At 44.2% G+C, this 18,940-nt stretch overlaps 1 protein-coding gene across 1 annotated transcript; it reads left to right on the top strand.

Moving 5' to 3' along the window:
• Positions 1–1,285: 1,285 nt before the first annotated feature.
• KRT8 (keratin 8) lies at positions 1,286–17,610 on the top strand. The gene is made up of 9 exons (XM_007435677.4): positions 1,286–1,689; positions 6,526–6,734; positions 9,502–9,562; positions 9,658–9,753; positions 11,213–11,377; positions 13,093–13,218; positions 14,092–14,312; positions 14,548–14,603; positions 16,506–17,610. The coding sequence occupies exons 1-9, from the start codon at positions 1,372–1,374 to the stop codon at positions 16,694–16,696; spliced, it is 1,443 nt and encodes a 480-aa protein (XP_007435739.1). The 5' UTR covers positions 1,286–1,371; the 3' UTR covers positions 16,697–17,610.
• The last annotated feature ends 1,330 nt before the right edge of the window (positions 17,611–18,940 follow it).

The raw sequence follows: 18,940 nt of genomic DNA, 5'->3' as shown, positions 1-18,940 counted from the left end.
ACAAATTATGAATTAATTGCCCTTTGTTTCTTCAATTTCTGACCTACCTTTGAAAATACGGAATGCAAAGCTATCTTAAAATTAAGACCCACTTTCTAAAGAACAGATTAATAAAAAGTTACATTTATCTTTATATTTATGCAAATACTATAATTTAAACATCTACAGCCCAGTTAAAAACAGACACTATATTAAAATCCCACGTTAAAACGTCCCCCAAGGCTAATGGGGTACAGTGTATTTTGCTGCCCCGTGAGAACGGAGGCTGAAGCACGGCATTCCGCTTGGAAGCCACCAGGAACGGGCCCTCTCCAGACCTGGCAGCGGTCTTTTTCCTACAGAGAGCCAGGCCCCAAATCCCGGGGGAGTTTAAAGGGCAGACCCCCAACACTTTAAAACTGAGCCCGACAAACAAAGGGTGGCTACCGACGCATAATCGTGTGATTACCACAGCGCGCCCCGGTTGAAGCGACTGAGCCGCTGACGCGGAGCCTTCCAATCCAGCCGGCGCATCTACCCCCTTCTCTCCTCACTTCACGCCAAGTTCTCCTGCCTTCCATTATTAAGGCCCACCAGTTCTGGGCTGTAAAAAATCGCGCTGACCACGAGGAAACAACAAAACAGTAACGCTTTCCCGCCATCTCGTGGCTGTCCGGTTTTTCTCAACCCAGACTCGGCAGTTCTGCTACTACGGGTCCCGGCCGCAGGCGCCTCATTCCTGCATCTTAAAGAGCCCCGTTTGGCCGCCTCAGTCGAGCCGGCTTCCTCGCCTGTTCTTGAGTTTTATGAGCTATTTCGAGGGCGCTCCCCGCCTCACGCTCGGCTAGTTCAAAGCATAAACGCACCCGCTCGCTTGGTTTACTCGCCAGAGCGAAGAGCGAAGAGCGAAGAGCGAAGCGCTCGCGGGTGAAACGCTCAAACGCGTTCAACTCTCCCGGGGGGGTTCCGTTGTCCTGTGAGAGGCCAGGGAGGCCCCGTGTCAGAGCAAGTTTGGACAACTGCTGCCCTCTTTGGGTTTGTTTACTGCAAGAAAACTCAAGAAAAAAACCCGGAGTGAAGAGGCGGAGGGAGGAAGGAAGATTTCCCTGAGGGGGTGTGGAAGTGCCCCTCCCTGATTTATGGCCCCTTTCCAGCTAAGAAAGAGTTAAAAAGGCGCAGCTTCCCTTTCTGGCAAAGCAGGTATCTGAGTCCCAGAGCTCCGCCCCGTTGTTGCTGCAAAGCCACTCAGGTGCTCGCGTCTTTAATCACCCGCGCCCTTTCCCACCCCCAAGGCGCTGCATATAAGTCCGCTCCCAGCTTCCTCCGCCGTTGGCGTTCTGCTGATATCCAGTTGCCCGGTTCCTCCAGCTGCCTCTCGAGCTCCCTGCGATCATGATCAAGTCCCAGCGGAACGCGTCTAGCACCGTCCGCAGCTTTAGCAGCCGGTCCTACACGCCTGGCCCTGTCAGCAGCTCTCGAATCAGCACGTCTTACGTGTCCTCCGGCTTCGGGGGCAGCAGGTATGGCGGAGGCGGCAGCTTCCGCGGGGCCTCCGCAGGCAGCCTAGGTGGTATCACGGCTGTCAGCGTGAACAAGAGCCTGCTGGCCCCGCTCAACTTGGAGATTGACCCCACCATCCATCAAGTGAAAACCAAGGAGAAGGAGGAGATCAAGACCCTCAACAACAAGTTTGCCAACTTGATTGATAAGGTGCGTTGCCGGGGTTGCCGCTTGGCGGTCAGGCCTTCGCAGAGCCAGTTCTGAAGAGGGGCCCAAAGGGATTGTTTCTGCCGCGACAGACGGTTTGGCCCAGGTGGGCCTCTGCTCTTAGAAGCTTGTAAGTTAAGCTTTGGGAAAATGGGGGCGGGGGAGGGAAGAGTGGGACATCACGTGCCCGCAGCGGCGGTAGCCAAGGAAATGGAGTGTTTTCCAGTACAGAGACGGCATCTGTGGGCAAGGGGTGTGCACCGGGTCCAGGTAGACGAAGGTAAAAGTGAGAGGCTGCTGTTCTGTGCACCTGGGGGGCTGGCAACGGGTTAGAAACTGGAGGCCGGAGGTAATTCCTGTCCTCGAAACTTCCTCTGAAGAGGAACTCAAACCTGTTGAATCAGTGTGGACACGGCGAGTAGAAAGCTCCTCCTACAGGCGCGAAGGTTGAAGAAGAACATAAAGAAGGTTCTCTAATTTCATGTTTAAAAAGAGGGGAGAGAAGATGGCATTCTACTCCATTTTTTTGTATGGTTGGGCAACCACACTGAATTTCCACCTCCACTCCCCTTTTGCATGGACTATACATGAAGTTTATGATCTACTTGGCTTGTGAGACAGAGTTTGTGCATTGTGTTAAACTGCAGGTTTGTTTTGTTCTGGCTTAGTGTGTTGTGCCAACCTGGTTGTTGTGATTTACCCAGATCAATAAAGTATGGCTTAGAGAAAACTAATCCCAGATGTGTGTGTTTGGTTTTTTTTGAGTCTTTGGGGCCTGATGCAAGCGTAGTGCTTGGTATTTCTAAGCCTTCCAAAGCAATTGAGAGGGATGTTTATTTATTTATTCATTCGGTTTGTATGCCGCCCATCTCCCCCACAAGCTCTTCCTGTGGTGTTACCTTCTGATAATGCCCCTTGTTAGGCTGGCCTGCAGATATGAGCTGAAAGGGAGCATGGATCCAGTCCAAACACCCTCCCCCCCCCTTTTTTTTTTTTTTGGTGAGGATAGCTGTTCTCTGAATGTTTGCATTATTTAGGGGATACTTTTCTAGCATTCTTATCCTGTAGTGAGTAAAGAACAGGATGCTGGTTAATCTGTTTCTTACATACCTGTTCCCACCCTTGCCTTTCTTAAGATGCCATGCTTATAGTTATTGAGCCCAAGATGAATTGTGAAGAGGAAGAGAGCGTGTCTACACAGGTAGGGGTGATGTACACTCACAGAGGTAGCTAACTCTGCATCCCTTCCTCCATAAGGCTATGGTATTTGGCCTGCAAAAATCCAGATGGTCACTAGGCAGCACTGAAGATTAGTTTTCTGTATCTCTTTGCTGCTGTCGAATGGCCATTTAGATCTTTGCAGCCTGGGTATGATAGATAATTCTACGTAAGAACTATCTGAAGCTGGAGTGCTACTGTATGTATCCTTGCTAAGGGTCATTGAACTGATGTGTGCAAGATCAGCCTTTCTGTGACTTGTGGATGCTGGTGGGAAGGACCCCTTAAAGTCCAGAGAGCAATTGTTTGAATAGGCTTTCTATTTAGTATTGACTTCAGTTAATGTCAGGGTGGTCTTTACAATTAAGCCATAGTCAAGGCTGTGCACATGCCTGGGAAGAGTGGCTGTGGGAAGGTGGGTCAGGATCCTGCAGTACACTCCCAGTTTCTTAATAGCTGGAAAATGGGAGCCGAATGTATGCACTGTGCTCTTGTTAAAGAAGAAAGAAGAGTGGGAAATCAGAGTGCTCCAATCTGAAAGGAATGTGCAGTGCAAGATTTACTTTCCAGTCTAGAGATAAGTACAAATTGGAAAGTTCTCAATTAGGTGGGTGGCTTTCTGCAGAATTCCCTCCATGTTGCCTGGCAGCTGCTTTCGTGGGTGAGTTATTTCCAAAGCTTCCAGTGCCTACTTTGAACACGCATTCCTTGAGAATCCCCAAAGAATTCCAGATATACCCTCAGTTGGAAGCCCCAATGAACTTTCTCAATCTTGGAAACTGGATGCATTAGGAGATCAGTGGACTATATGTGTGAAACCAGCAGCAATTCACCCAATTATTTTGGCTAACAATAAATCACATAGACACAGAGCTTCAGGTGCTTCCTGAACAACCTCTGTCACTTAGGCAGCACGTGATGAGGTGATAGCTACCACACCCCCTGCTCTTGGGTTATTGCCAAAATGCTGCCTTGAACCTTTGGAGATAAAGTATTCTCTGCACTTTCCTGGGTGACCACAGCATTCTCGCCATGTCACTGGAAAGGAATGGGGCTCAGCTGGTTGCTTCTAAGAAGTGCACTTTGTAATATACAGCTAGCTCTTCCTGGTGTTGCAAATCAGCTTGAAATTCTGAAAGCAGCTTTGTATCCTTCTCTTCAGCCAGAAATCCTCCTAAAACTTTCTGGTAGTTAGGAGGCCATCTGAAAGAAAAGAGAGAACGAAGATGTAATGGAGGAGAGGGAAAAGCCTGATGGGGGCATTTGGATGATTACACAGATGAGTAGAAAGTGAGGTTTTCTGAGATAACTCTGGTCTGGTTCCCACTGTGACTATTCTCAGCCTGTTCCTCTTCTGTTTTCTTACTGCTTCCCGTTCTGAGGTTGGTTCCTGAGATTGGTGCTGTTCCCCTTCCCTGAGGCAAAATGGTTCCTCCAAAGCTGTGATTATGCTTTATAATACATGCCCCGGTCTTTCATTAGACTGAGCGCCTCACACGACTGTCAAGCTGCAGTTACTCCATAACTAAAGCATCTGCCTCTTCAGTAATCTTCTAAATTGCTAAGTGTGTTCTGCCATTAAAGATAGGTTCTGAGTTTTAAGTCTTGGCTAGCTATGCTCCAAATTAAATGCTGCCTCTCTGCCATCAGTGCTTCCTCTTTTGCCTCTGTGATGGTCCAGATAAGGGATGATGATTCAAGGCAGGGTGAAAGACTTAAGGTTCACCCAAAGAGCCTACTTCTCCCTCAAGGGAGGTTGTTGGGATGTCTGCCTCAGCAGCCCCACCGTCACAGAAACTGTTCTTGACCTTTGGGTGACATGCTGGGCTGTATTCCCAAAAGTTAATTAAATGTTGTTCCTATGATAGTGTTTCTCAGGTATGTAATCACTTAAATATATTTCTAGACCAGAGGTGCCTTGGGTGTGGCCCCAGAGTGCCTTTGAATTGTAATTTGCAATGAGCAGAAGGGGGAAAAGTTATTGTAGGCCCGAGAGAGGTACTGTAGTCAAATTCATTGGGTCTAATTCAAATTACATCAGATTTAGCCTTTGCTCTTGCCTCTCCTACACTCTGAAGTGCAGCACTTGGCTGTGGGCCCCGGGAAAGATCAAATGTAACCTTAATCCAAAAAGAAGTCATACACCTTTTTCCCCTTTGCATTTGTGGAAAGAGAAATGTCTTTGTTTGCTGCCTTTTACTCAGAGCAGGCTTAATCCACAGAGAACCTGGGCATTGTAAACTGAAGGAGCAGCACAATAAAAAAATTCTGAACTGAGATAATAAAGTTTGCTCATGCAAGTAGCTATGTAGGAGGGAGCATTGTCAAATTCCAGTTTTGCTGATTTCTCCAACCTGGCATTCTCTAGATCTATTGGACTATGAATGTATCTAAATTCAAAATATAAATAAATAAAATTTCCCGTCTTCCTCGGCTAATGGGAATGACACAGTGGAGGAGTCTCACATTGAGAAAGACTTTTTTTATTATCAGGATAAGCAGGGAAGTATATGATGTAAAATGTTTTTCCTGACTTTTTTATGTTTGATTTTAAAGTGAAATTACGGAGTTATTTTTATTATGTCTATGCTTTCATTATCCAACCTCAGCAAGAGCTGCTAAAGAAATCCATTTTTAGTTGTCTTTTTTTTCTTTTTGTCCTAATACCTGGCTTTCCAATTATTTAAAGTTGTTTAAAATAAATCGGATCTTTTTATTTGTGGCCATGGGCCGTACTTGATTTCTGTGTTGATGCAGTTCACATTCCAGAAAGTAGGAGGGACTAGGATAGAACTAAATTTAATCAGGTTAAATTAAAATCAGATAAATAGCATGATTACTCCTTTTTCTTTTTGCTCTAATAGCTGGCTTTCCAATTAAAGTAGTTTAAAATAAATGGGATCTTTTTATTTGTGGCCATGGGCTGTACTTGATTTCTGTGTTGATGCAGTTGTTCGCATTCCAGAAAGTAGGAGGGACTGGGATAGAACTAAATTTAATTAAGTTAAAATCAGATAAATAGTATGATTACTCCTTGTGTATTTAATGTTATGTTTCTGTTAAACTTTACAATCTATTGGCAGCTTTCAGAAATATCCTGGGGGATGGAGGGCAGTCATACTAAAGGATACCTATAACTGTAGGGTTTCAGATTGTATCCTTTTGGTGCATAAACCTAAGTCCAGAAAGTGACTTGTAACAGATCTGTTCCCTCAGCCACCACAGATTCCATTTGGGGATCAAGGAAGTACCACAAAGAAATAAATCATGCAGAGAGCCAACAGGCATACTCCTTAGAATGTATATCTTTTGTTCTCAGATGTTTCTAGCAACTGAATAGTACTTAAAGTGCACTAAGAGTGGCATTGTGACATCCTAGCATGTCCCACAGGAGAGTTTGGGAAGGCCTGCTGAATCCATTGTAGCAGAAGCTACAGCTTTGCAGGTTTCTCTGAACCTTTTCTTATTGTGGGACGGTGGCCTATCTTGTGCCAGTAGAATGCCAGTTTGGCTTCTGATGAAAAGGATAAATGAGATTTCCCATTTGAACAGATACAGAGCTCCATGGGTGCTGCTTAAGTATCAGGAACCCTTCCTATTTTGTTCTCCCTCCCCCCTCAGGTTCGCTTCCTGGAACAGCAGAACAAGATGCTTGAAACCAAATGGAGCCTCTTGCAGAATCAAAAGACAACACGGAGCAACATGGACAGTATGTTTGAGGCCTACATCAGCAACTTGCGCCGGCAGCTGGAGAACTTGGGTCAGGAGAGGGCAAGGCTGGATGCTGAGTTGGCAAACATGCAAGGCCTGGTAGAAGACTTCAAGAACAGGTGAGTGGGGAAGGGGAACTTGGTCTTGTATTCCTCCAGGCATGCTAGGGCTGGACAAAGCCGCCTTACCACCCATCCTGCGGCAGAATTATGGAAATTCCACATCAGTCCTATAATCTGCTTAGCTTAATTTACCAAAATGGTTGTTTAAATCCTTGCCACACCTTTACATTTGCTAATGGCGACTGGTGGCTTGGGGTTTATTTTATTTTTGCTGTCCTTGTGTTTGATTTAACAGTTATCATAGCTCCAATCTCTTAATCCTAATCTGTGCCATCCAGGTATCCTGCACCAATTTACTTGGAGTAATATGATAATATAGAGCTCGGTGGACAGACCTGGGAGGATAGTGGTGTTGAGGGTTTGTTTATCAGACCGTGCATAAACAAAGGAATTGTACCAGATGGCTGGGCAAGGATTATTTCCAGAAAAGGGAAGTGATAAACCAGAACACAAATAAGATCTCTGGCATTTTTAAAGTGCTCGAGGAAGTTGAGGATGGGAGGGCACTGCCAGCAGAATTGGTCAGTACGTGGTAGCACACCTTCATTGCACATCTGGCTGTCTGTTTTGTACCAAGCAAGATCGCTGCTACAACAAAGCACTACTGGGAGAATGACCTAACTTGTCTTGTGGGCGTCTGTTTTTGCTGCAAATGCTGCATTTCACTTCCCAGCTGCCTCTTGAACAACTTTACAAGGAGCTTCCTCAGTGGGCTGGAGCTGCAGCTCCAGAGATGCACGTTGGCTGGAATGCCAAGTTGGAGGAGACTCTTTTACAATGGAGGGGATGGGATATTGTCTTAAGGATTTCCAGCTTTCCAAATACTTCTGACATCAGGAGCTGGACAGGAATGGGGCGCCTGGAAATCCAAGGGAGTCTCCTTCTGAACAAAGAGGTAGAGTTGGGCAGTAATTTGTGATCTATATCTTTCCAAAGAGCCATCGTGCCTCTGAATTCTATTCCAAAGCAGAATTATTGCAACTCTCTTTTCTTAGGCATTTTCAAAATAAATGTTATATTTGTATTCTCTTGGTTGTATCCCTTGCGGTAACAGAGAGCTAACAAACTAGGATTGGACAAAGGGGGTGTTTGAGAATGAGGAAAAAGGGCTGGTGAAAATGTCCTCTTCCATATACGTATTTTTAGTTCCACATCCTGAAATTTCACATTCACTCATGGGGGTTTGAGAAGGAGGCAGAACCTGTGATATCTCGAGTTTGGCAGGTGCATTCTAGGTACCCAAATCAACTCCCTGGCCATGGCACATTCTTGCCACTACTTTCCCAGTTCCAGAAGTGCTTCACACAAAATGCCCTTAGTGGTAAATGGTTAGATTTGCCATCTTCAGGTTTCATTCTCTCTCCTCTTTATAAAAGTGGGCTAAGATGTGCCTGGGTGGACAAGTAGTAGCTGATACTGAATGCGTTTTGACTCTACCAGGTAGTCCTTGGGTTATGACTATTCATTCTGAGACCATTCAAAATTACAATGGCGCTGAATGAGAGTGGCTTATGGTTGGTTCTCAAAGCTCTGGCTGTTGCAGCAAGCAGTCGGCATGTGATTGCAATTTCCGATGTTCCCTGCTGGCTTCCCACAAGCAAAGTCAATAGGAAAGCCAGCAGGAGCCGGAAGTTGCGATTATGTGAGGTCCTCGCTTAACAACGGCAACTGGGACTGCTGGAATTGCTGCCACTAAGCTATGCGGCCATGTGACCTGCTTTACAACCATGCTGCTTAGCAACAGAGTTCCTGGTCCCGGTCCCAATTGCCACCACTGTAACCTGAGGACAGCCTGTAATGTGCACCCATTTCAGGGAGCATGGCCAGAAAGCAAATGTGTGAGGATGTTCCTGCATTGCCTCAAGCCCTTCCCCCACTGATGCTCTAACAGCTGGGGATGTTTTCCTTTTTTTTTTTTTGGACTGGTGGGCTTAATTCTTAAGTAAGGACTGTCTCCATTCTATATTTTTATATTCTAGGGTTCCTTATGGGCTCCAAAGGCATTTCTGCAAATACAGTTAATGCTAGTGGTCGACAAGTTGCTTTGCAGAATGCCAGCTTTTCATATGAACATTTTTTTTAATTAAAAGAATCTCAATAGAACTTTAAGCCTCTGATAGGACAAGAGCCTAACGGGCACCCTGAGAGGTGTGTGGACACTATATTAGGAACCTCAGCAAGTCTGCAGGCTTGAATATTGAGGCTGCTGTCCTGTGAATTTACTGGGTTTTTGAGCGTATTGCTCTTATACAGTTTGACATCAGTCCAAATAATGCCATTCACTTTGAACTATGAACTCTGTGGGTGCTGTGTTTTTCATGTAGGTCTTTAACTAAAAGAATATCATGCATAAATGAACACTGACCAGCAGCAGCGAAACGTTGTTGGTAATGCTGAATAATGGGAACGGGGGTCTCAAAAAGTGGCCTTTGATGGGAAAATAAGGATGCAGTCTCATGCACTCTTATTTAGTTTATCTTGCCTTTCTACTAAAACGTTCAAAACAGCTACCAAAAATAATCGAAAACAAAGTTAATGAGAAAATAACCATTTAAAACCATGATAATCTTATAATTTAGGGGCCTTCCACCTTAACTCCCAGCGTATATGTTTTGGCTGTGATTAGCCAGGGGGTGCAGCACTTCGCACATGCTCAAATGCCTTGTTACCTTTACATATTTCTAATAGTGATCCTAGCACACGGTGCTTAGCCCTGGTTCAAATTGCATGTAATAATAGCCAGTTAACTTCCTTTATCCTACAGGTACGAAGATGAAATCAACCGTCGTACTGAGAAGGAGAATGAATTTGTCCTTCTGAAGAAGGTAAATGGCAGGTTGATCGCATTTCTTAGTTTATTATCACAATTTTGGGAAATTGTGTATGCGTCTTTACCTATAATGGTGCCTTCTCCCCTTAGGACGTGGATGAGGCTTATATGAACAAGGTGGAACTGGAATCGCGCCTGGAATGTCTGACTGACGAGATCAACTTCCTGAGGCAGCTTTATGATGAGGTAGATAGTGGACTTAACTGGGTGAAGAGCAGCTTTTTGAAGACGTGGACAGGCCAAGAAACTTTGTGCAATGAGTCCTTGGGCTAGTTTAGGGGGTCAGCAGGCTAACAAAAAGCTGCACCAAGAGAACTCTAGTGTTGTGTCAAAGCCTTTTGAAAAGTCCAGTACAAGGCTACATTCTTTCTTACTCAATTATAGCCTGCCTTTCTACACTATGACATTTCGATCTAGTTTCCATTCCCATGTGAAATCTGAGAGCCGTGTGGTAAGTTGTAGTAAGCTGCTTGCTAATTTATTAAGCAGGAGAGCTTTTGGTGGCTGGGACCCCAGTTAACATAACTGTTCTGCAGCGAGAGGGGTACTGATGCAAAGAAGATAGAGCCAGGATATAAAGGGGCTAGTGGGGAAGATAGAAATTTTCTTCCTGTCATGCGTTACATTTAGCCTATTTTATGTGTGTTTTTCCCATGCAAACTGGACAGAAAAGGTGCCATCAGGTTATGGCAGCTATGGTTAGAAATGACTCTTGAGGCTGCAAAAATTATTTGGGGACTACATTCAGCTCTGATGAGGATGTCCCCCACAATGCCCTCTGTTCCCCCCAGAGCTCCCTACTATCTTCCAATTAATCTTGCCCATCCCTGAGACTTTGGGGATCCAAGCACCTGCTCAGAGGCCATTACCAAAATATTAGAGCGCTATTGGCAACACAGGATTTGTTTTTATCAATATCTTATATATATAGACCTAGCCATACGAAATGGGCACGAAATAGAATTCCTGGGAGAAATCCAAAAGCCAAAGTGGTCTAAAACGAATATAAGTTTATAGAGTGGATATGTTTGGATAATCCCAGTGGTCCTCTCTACTTGTTCCTTTGTGCAGTCAGGAAAGTCAGGAGAAAATAAAATAAATAATAGCTGGGTGTGATCAAGTCACAGTCCTAATGGTTTGCGAAACCCAAAATGATTGTAAACCTCCTTATTCTTGATCTAAGGGAAGAATGATGGACTGCAACATTTGTGTTCTGTGGACTAATTTCTCACCAAAGTGCGGTTTGAGTTGGTTTGGTTTGCTAGGAAATAAACACATTTCCTGCTGCAAGGCTTTCCCAGTGACTCGGGTTTAACAAGGTTCCTGTTCCTGCCCTGCAGAAGTGCAGATTCCATTTGGCAAAGTGATTTTGCTTTGATCTAGGAAGCTCGGCTTGTAAGAAGTCCACTCCTTAACTGTCAAACTCGTGAACCAGGCCACTTTAATGCAGGTGATTAAAAAGAACAAAAGTCAGACCTTAAAATGGACGAGAACATTAGTTCTGGGGCTTCACCTGTTGAATAAGGAGGAACTTTTGTGCCAGTAGAGCAATGAGCAGGAAAGAGTTGAATCCTCAAATCATGGTTCCCTGAGGGTTGTCTAGTCTTTGATTTGGGATGATTACAAATGTTATCTTTTGATACAGGAATTGCGTGTCCTGCAGTCTCAGATCAGTGACACCTCTGTGATCCTGTCCATGGACAACAACCGCAGCCTGGACTTAGATGGCATCATTGCTGAAGTCAGGGCACAGTATGAAGAAATTGCTAACAGGAGCCGGAGTGAGGCAGAGAAGATGTACCAGATCAAGGTGAGCTCCATGCTGGCTCTGGCTCTCCTTGACTGTCACTATTCCTGATGAAAAATTAATTCCCAATGAGGAGCTACAATCCCTTCACTTAAGTTGGGAGTTGTGGGTAACTCACAGAAGGAAGGAATCAATGCTTCATGCAACGGTGAAGGAGCAGCGTTATCTATACTGTCTTCCAGAGTCTCTTTCAGTTTGGACATCTCCATCCCATTCTTTATGTAGCATTTTACATTAATGGAATCCTTTTTCCACTATTCTTTTGTCTATTGAAGACGTCGGCCCTTTTATGGGAAAGTTTGGAGAAACCCAATAGTGCAGTAACTCTTAATTTATTGATGGATTGATTTGTCAAATGTCTAAAGCTGCCTGGCTCCATCATAACTCTGGAGAGCATACAGTATTAAAAACCATTGAAAGCATAATCAGCAAAAAGGAGGATAGATGTTTAGAGACAGCTAACAGTAAAAACACAACCCTCAACCCTACAACTCTTGGAATTGCATTTTAGCAAATGAGCTTAATTGGTTTGAATGGAAAGTGATCTGATCATTTCACATACTGACCCATAGTTTGGTTGTGGTCTCCATTTTCTCCTGGTGCCTTGGTATCCTTTCAGGGCACGCTGGCCAGCGTTGAGTTTCAGTATCTGAGCTGGGGCTGGAAGGAACTCCATTATAACTTGGGCAATGTACTTCGTTGTTTTTGTTGTTTTTTTAAGGATTCAAAGTGCATAATAGCTCTATTATCCCAATGATGGAAGGCCTAGATTATTATTTTCATGTTGCAGATAGACAAGGGGATTGAAAATAGGATATAATTACTTGCCTGAGGTTATCTAAAGAGTATTTGTGGTTTGTGTGAGGTTTATGATGCATTTCTCAGCTCATTACTCAGACACTCATGGCAACTTAAGTATACCAGCTGTTTAGAAGGAAATAGAAGACAGAGAACTGGACACTTCCTTCAAGAGTTCTAGTTTACATTTACTCTCTTGGCTCAGATTGGGTTGGAGAATGAGTAGCGAAGTTCATATGTTACCCAAAGCTATAATGTGGCTTGTTTGATTTTGATATGTAAACCTAGCTGTTGTGGCTTATAAAGCATGGATTATGGCTCAGTGAGGTATGCAAAGCAGGCCTCTGGTTTGTACAACAAACCATGCTTAAAATCAGGGTTTAGAGTGTGGGTGATCCCAATCAGTGAGTTCTCCAATCTCCTCCCCCCAACCCCCCAAGTAATCTAGACAGGTTGAAATTTAGGTCTGCTGTTTAAATCCAATGTATCCTTGGCTTTGATGTATCCTCCCTAGCTCAACTCGCTTGGGAAAGTGATTTTGTGCAATGGAAATTGCAGGCTTTGAAACAATCTAATAAAGGTCTTGTATTGAAACTACATCACGAAGGAGCTGAATTGATACGTGTTGTACAGGAAATGGATGTTTTGACTACTCATCATTGGTGGGATGTTTTCTCCTGCTGGAGTCCCACATTCTCCAATGTCTTGCACCTTGCCTTGCACCCAATTGTCATTTTGTTTTTTTTAACAGCCCTTCTGTTTATACTAATTTATACTATACTGTGGACCACTTTGCTGAAGAGATGGTTGTGAGCTCGGTGTGTGTGTGTATATAAAGAACTGTAGTCTTTGCAGCCAGCTCTCTCTCCTGTGGTCTTCCTGTCATCACAGCCCTTGTCCCCTCTGTCTCCTCCCTTTAGTATGAAGAACTCCAGACTGTGGCGGGCAAACATGGAGATGACCTCCGCAACACCAAGAATGAAATCAATGAGCTGAACCGAATGATAACCCGGATACAGTCAGAAATCGATGGTTTGAAAGGCCAGGTCAGAAATCTGCCATTTGCCAGCCTCCTTATGTTGGTCATGCTGGCTTCCTTCTTTGCCCCTAAGCTGGCCTATGCCTCTTCTAATCCTGAAGGCTTGGGCTGCAGATTCATGACTCCAGAGCAGATGCCTGGGAGAGACTGACTGCTGTTTGACCTCTTAAAGGCCATTCAGCTGATCAGAAGATCAGTTGTCTTTTTCCTTTGTGACCACATGAAGTGGGTGGCAAATGTCTGGGTTTTATCATTTGATCTAGCAGGGTATGGGTGGGGGTTGCTGGCACAATTGAAGGCCTGGAAAGAAATGTGGGTGGGTGCTTTTGGAGGTGAAAGGCAGCATATTAAGCAGAGAGGATGGATTTTGAGCCTTTCTTGTTTTCTGAGAGTAGTGGGGTGGGGTGCGGGGTAGGATCTGTGGTCATTTCTGCTCCTCCATTTTATTCCTGCAAGTTCTTGTTATTTCCACCTATGAAATTTAGTTCCTTTGGGACTCTGCACAGGTCCTCACTTTAATTTATAGTGTAGCTTTTTTACAGGAATAAGGGAAGGAGTGGACAGAGGACCTTGCTTGTGTCCTTCAGCTTCTTGGAGAATTAGATGGGATATACAGGAGTCATTTGGTCCAACAAAATACTGTTTTGATCAGCTGTAATTGTTTCAGTGACATCCTCATCTGGGAGGAGACAGCATGGAGTTCTCTTTTCTTAACTTTAGGCTATCTTTCCAGGGACAAGTCTCTCCACTGAATCTCATTTCCCATATTGTGGAAGGGTGGGAATACTGTAAAATGCCGTGTCCTCCCCACCCCTGCCTTTTTCCTGGTTTTTGAGATTTGAGCTGCCTTTTGAACTCTCTCTTCCTTGCCCCCATGCAGCGTGCAAGCTTGGAAGCTGCAATCACTGAAGCAGAGGAGCGTGGGGAGCTGGCTGTGAAGGATGCCAACAACAAGCTCGCTGAGTTGGAGGCTGCCTTGCAGCGAGCCAAGCAAGACATGGCCCGCCAGCTGCGGGAGTATCAGGAGCTGATGAACGTCAAGCTGGCCCTAGATATAGAGATCGCCACCTACAGGAAGCTGCTGGAGGGAGAGGAGAGCAGGTAAAGATCTGCCCAATCAATGTAATATATAGACCAGCGTTCTGCACTCTAGCATCACACAGCAGTTGAGGTCACTGGTGCATCAAGAAACTGTTCAAGTTCAACTTGGCTGCAGTCCTTGATCTGCTGGGGCTTACATTTTGTCCTATTTATGCACATTTTGTCCTACTTATGCCATTTCTTGACTGATTTTTTGTGTGTGGGGGTCTCTTCCCCAATCCTCCCTCTTTTATAGACTGGAGTCTGGGATGCAGAATCTCAGCATTCAAACCAAGACAACTGGTTATTCAGGTAAGCAAGTGTCTGGTAAGCAAATGTCACACTTTGTTGAAGGAGAGAGTAAGGGTGATCAAGATATCAATGCAAATGCCAAAAATTAACCAGAGCAGGGAATACTTTGTTTATTTAGAAGATTTAGATAGCCACCCAACTTGCATAATTGCAATTCTGGGTGGCATACATCATATACAAATATTTGATTGCCAGGTTAAATCTCAACATGTTTCAACAATATTAAGTGATGTTTATTTCCTTGCTTTCATTTGTGAACCTGTGTAACTTGATACCTACCCTGATCTTGAAAAAGAATGGCTTGTCTTCTGGCAAATACTTTTTTTTCTTCAGAGGAAGTGAAATAAAATTTCACTTCCTCTGTTTTACAAACTGTTGTAATAATCAGAATTCTAACAATACTTTAGCATATTAATTTGGATTCCTGCCCTGAGTGAGGGTTGGATTTTATGGCCTATGTGATCTCACCCAAGCTCTATTTTATTACATTATCATTTTCCAGTTTTCTTGTTTCCCATAGCAGTTGAAAATAACTGCAGATCAGTTGGCAAAGGAACACATGCCAGCATGAAGACAAACAACCATTTCAGGGGACAAACCATCATAGTTGAAGCATGTTTAGGGAGTTGGCTGGGCAATAAATGGTTTCTTTTTTAGCTTTTGGCATCTGTTCCCTGCAGCTTTCCCCATCCGTGAGCCTTGTTCCAGTAGATCTGGAGGGCACCAGGTTGAAGAAGACTGGTTTCCTGCATAAAAAAGCCCTCTTTTACTTTGCAGAAATAATAGTGATAAAAAAATTGGCACTGTGAAATTGTTTTTTTCTCCAAAGATACTTTTAAAGATCAAAGATGAAAATCGGCTTTACCATAAAGTTGGTTGCAAGGATGTACCAGTGATAGATTATGTCACCAGGAATTGCTGGGACACAATTTTTGAAACTTTATGGGCGCAGAGGTTGGCTTTTCAAAAATTAAAATTGGTGTGTTAAGCCTATTTTTGTTTTTAATCTTCCAAATGGAAGAAAACTTCAAGTGTAAACTGGGGAGCTGCACCATGACTGGCAGAAAAAGAGGCTTGGGGGCAGGGATTGCCCATTTCTTGCCCAAAGCATGGAGCCTGCAAACATATGTGAGATCTATTGCTTGGAAGTTGTTTAGAACAGTTTCATTAACCTGGTGTCTTCCAAGTGTGTTCAGCTAAATTTCTGTTATCCCCAGCTGGATGGGAAACTGATAAAAGTTACAGTCCAATGCATTTGGAGAGCATCGGGCTCATAAAGACTGAGATAGCAACTTTTGGTGAGGTCTTTTGAGGAGGTGTGCAAAATATTGTTCCCCCCTCCATTTGCAGTTCTGAAGCCTTATTGTCCAAGTTTCTAAGTCATTGATCTCCAAAAGCTGTATTGTGCCACGAGAAAAAAATGTGTGTATGGAGGGAGGGGGAGAGAGGAAGAGAGAAAGAGAGAGAGAGAAAGAAAAGGACAAAAGATGGGGCTGTATCCATTCCCCTAAGCTTGATGGAATGGCCTGCTACTTATCCTTTCCTCTTTTCTATGTGACTTCAGCTGGGAAAATAAGCATAAGGTTGACACAGTCTGTAAGATGAAAGGAGTAGGGGAAATCTGAGTCTGATCATCCTTGTCCTGAAAGCATTGTTCCCTTCATCTCCCAATCTTCACCTTTGGGAATTTGGCATGGCAGGAGGTGCCACCATAACTGGCAAGATACCAAGAGGGTGTCTCTCCTCCATCTGGGAAGGGAATGAGGAAAATGTGCGTATGACCACTGCTTGCTTTAAGTGTGACACCTCCCATTTCTAGTTTTGGAGAGAAAAACTAAAGCAAGGTACTGGATGCTGGGAACTGCACTTCTGTCCTTGATCAGTCTTCTCTGTCTTGTCCAGGTGGCCTAAGCAGTGGCTTCAGTAGCTATGGGGGTGGCTACAGCTCTTCCTACTCAAGTGGTGGATACTCCATAAATGCATTGCCACTGGAGAGCTCGGCCATCAGCAAGACCAAAGCCATTGTCATCAAGAAGATTGAAACCCGGGATGGAAAGCTGGTGTCTGAATCTTCAGATGTGCTGTCGAACTAGGTTGGCGTAGTCTTGAGATGGAAGTCCTAATGGTTTTAAAGTGCCTGAATCCAATGAGCCTTTCTTAATTTAGCTAAGATGATGAGCCACAGGGCAGGAGAGAGGGAAGAGATGCCTTTGTTTTCTCACTGGACTTTTTTCTAGAAGGAAGAATTTGTCTGTCAGAAACCCATGGACTACAGCTCCCATCAGCCCTTTTTGGCCATGCTGGATGAGGCTGGTGGAACTTGCAGTCCAGCTGCAACCGGAAGTCCATAGCTGCTTTAGAACATCACAAAATGTTGCCACTGAATCACGTATGAGATATGATCAAGGAGAAAAAGCAAGGCACGCTCCAACTGCATTCCCTTTTCCTCCACAACTTGAGGGAAAAGGAACTTGCTCACATGGAATTGTGTGGCCTTGACAGTACCCTGTCAGTAGGAGCAGCTGTTGAAAAGAGGCAACAGTTCAGATCTCTGGAAAGCAGCTTTCCCAAGCTACGGTGGGCAAGAAGTCCAGCTCTTTTAGACCACTGTATGTAGAAATGACCCACTCAGGATTGCAGTTTGTAATCTTCACATTGTTTTAAAGCTGCCCTGTTGTATTGTTCACCCCTCTTGCTATTTGCATATAATTAGGTCACATTTTCAATCAAAACTAAGGCTGGAAACATTTTATATTGAAGGACAGGGGAATGGGGGGGGGAATTTCACATGGGTGTGTTACAGGAGACAGCAACTTCTATCAATGATCATACTGTACTAGTTAAAGATGATGGGAATTGCAGTCTACCTGTCTCGAATAGAAGAGGTAACATGGGAGCAGAGTTGGGCAGGAGCACAAAGCAAGTCAGTCTGTGAATATTTTAAAAAACTCCACATGGTGTCCATTTTATTTGAAATAAAAGTTTTCTTCCAATCTTTGATAGTAAATGGCTTAACTTTCGTGTGTGTGCATGTGTGTTTTCTTATGGAAGGGCCAAAGATAAAGGTGAAGGGAAAAGCAGGAGAAACCCACTCTTCCACATCTGCTAAAAAGCATCCAGTGCTCTGAAAACATAAATGGACTGTTACAGGGCTCATTTTGGAAATAGGCAGTAGGGCTAGACAGCCAGCGCCGAAAAAGTTATCTTGCCATTAAGCCTCACTGGCCACAGGTTGCTTCCCGTGCAAATGCTCAGCAAATTGCAGTTAAGATTTGTTCCTGATGTTAGTTAATGCAAATTAATCCCCACTGACAGAGTTTAAAAGGTACAGATGGATGGGGCATATCCCCTTAGGGATGTCCTGTGGCTTGTGTTTTTAAAGCTTCATTTAACATGGATTGTGGAACTCGTAGCTTATTCAGTGGTAACAGGGCAAAGCTACTCTGTGAGCAACCATACTCAATAACGCAATGGTGCCACTTTCTCTTCTCTGAGGTTTAGAAACATTCACCGGGGTATGTTCTCCCGGTCACCCGGCTGGCGCTTTATTGAAAGCCCCTCCGTGCAGGGCACCAATTGGGTAATGATGTTGGAGGACCCTTGAGTTGGGTTAAAAAAAATGAGAAGGGCTGCAACCCCACCCCCCACATGCTTGCAGAGGAAAATAAAAATTTTAACTCTTCCTCTCCTGACAAGTGGGTCAGTCTTAACCTATCTGAACATTCCATGCACATGTTGGCAAAGCATTTTAGAATAAAACCTGCCTTGCTTGCACCCATATATCTAGCTGCAACCTACCTTAGAAGTTCTTTCTAAGCAAGGCCTATCAAGTTGAAATGAGTGTTGGGGTGGAAAGCTATAGGATAGCATATCCCCCAGAATAACCTTTGGTTGTCCAAAGCCCCATGGTGCTGTTAAACTCTTAATTTGGGGTAAGGCTTACATAGCATTTAGACACAACTCATCATGGTTTTTGAACAAACCCCATTGGGTTGGGTTCAAACAATCTGCTAAGCCAAAACCAAATTAGTGTCATCAAGGCTTAATACTATGTATGAACCAAGTCAATGATTCCAGAGTTTCCACTTTGCCACATGGAGGCTTGTGATTGGTGTATCGGGCCGACTTCAGTAACCAAGGATTAATGCACGTTCATCCCCAAGGCTATGTAAGGAATAAAGTTGAGAGCAATCACCCCAAGTGCTGTGTAACCAACCATTCAAGCTCCTTAGGCACATTCTGAAATAGCCAGTTTAAAGCTCTGCAGGAAACACTTAAACCATTTATTGGAACGGGTTCGCACATCGCATTAAGCAGTGTGGATTGTTCAGTTCTGG

This window comes from Python bivittatus, unplaced genomic scaffold (assembly GCF_059951505.1).
Source record: "Python bivittatus isolate LINGU-HERP-01145 unplaced genomic scaffold, Pbiv_v1 ctg000220_np1212, whole genome shotgun sequence".
NCBI lineage: Eukaryota > Metazoa > Chordata > Lepidosauria > Squamata > Pythonidae > Python > Python bivittatus.
The sequence above is the reverse complement of the archived record's forward strand: the minus strand, read 5'-3'. Positions and strand labels throughout refer to the sequence as shown.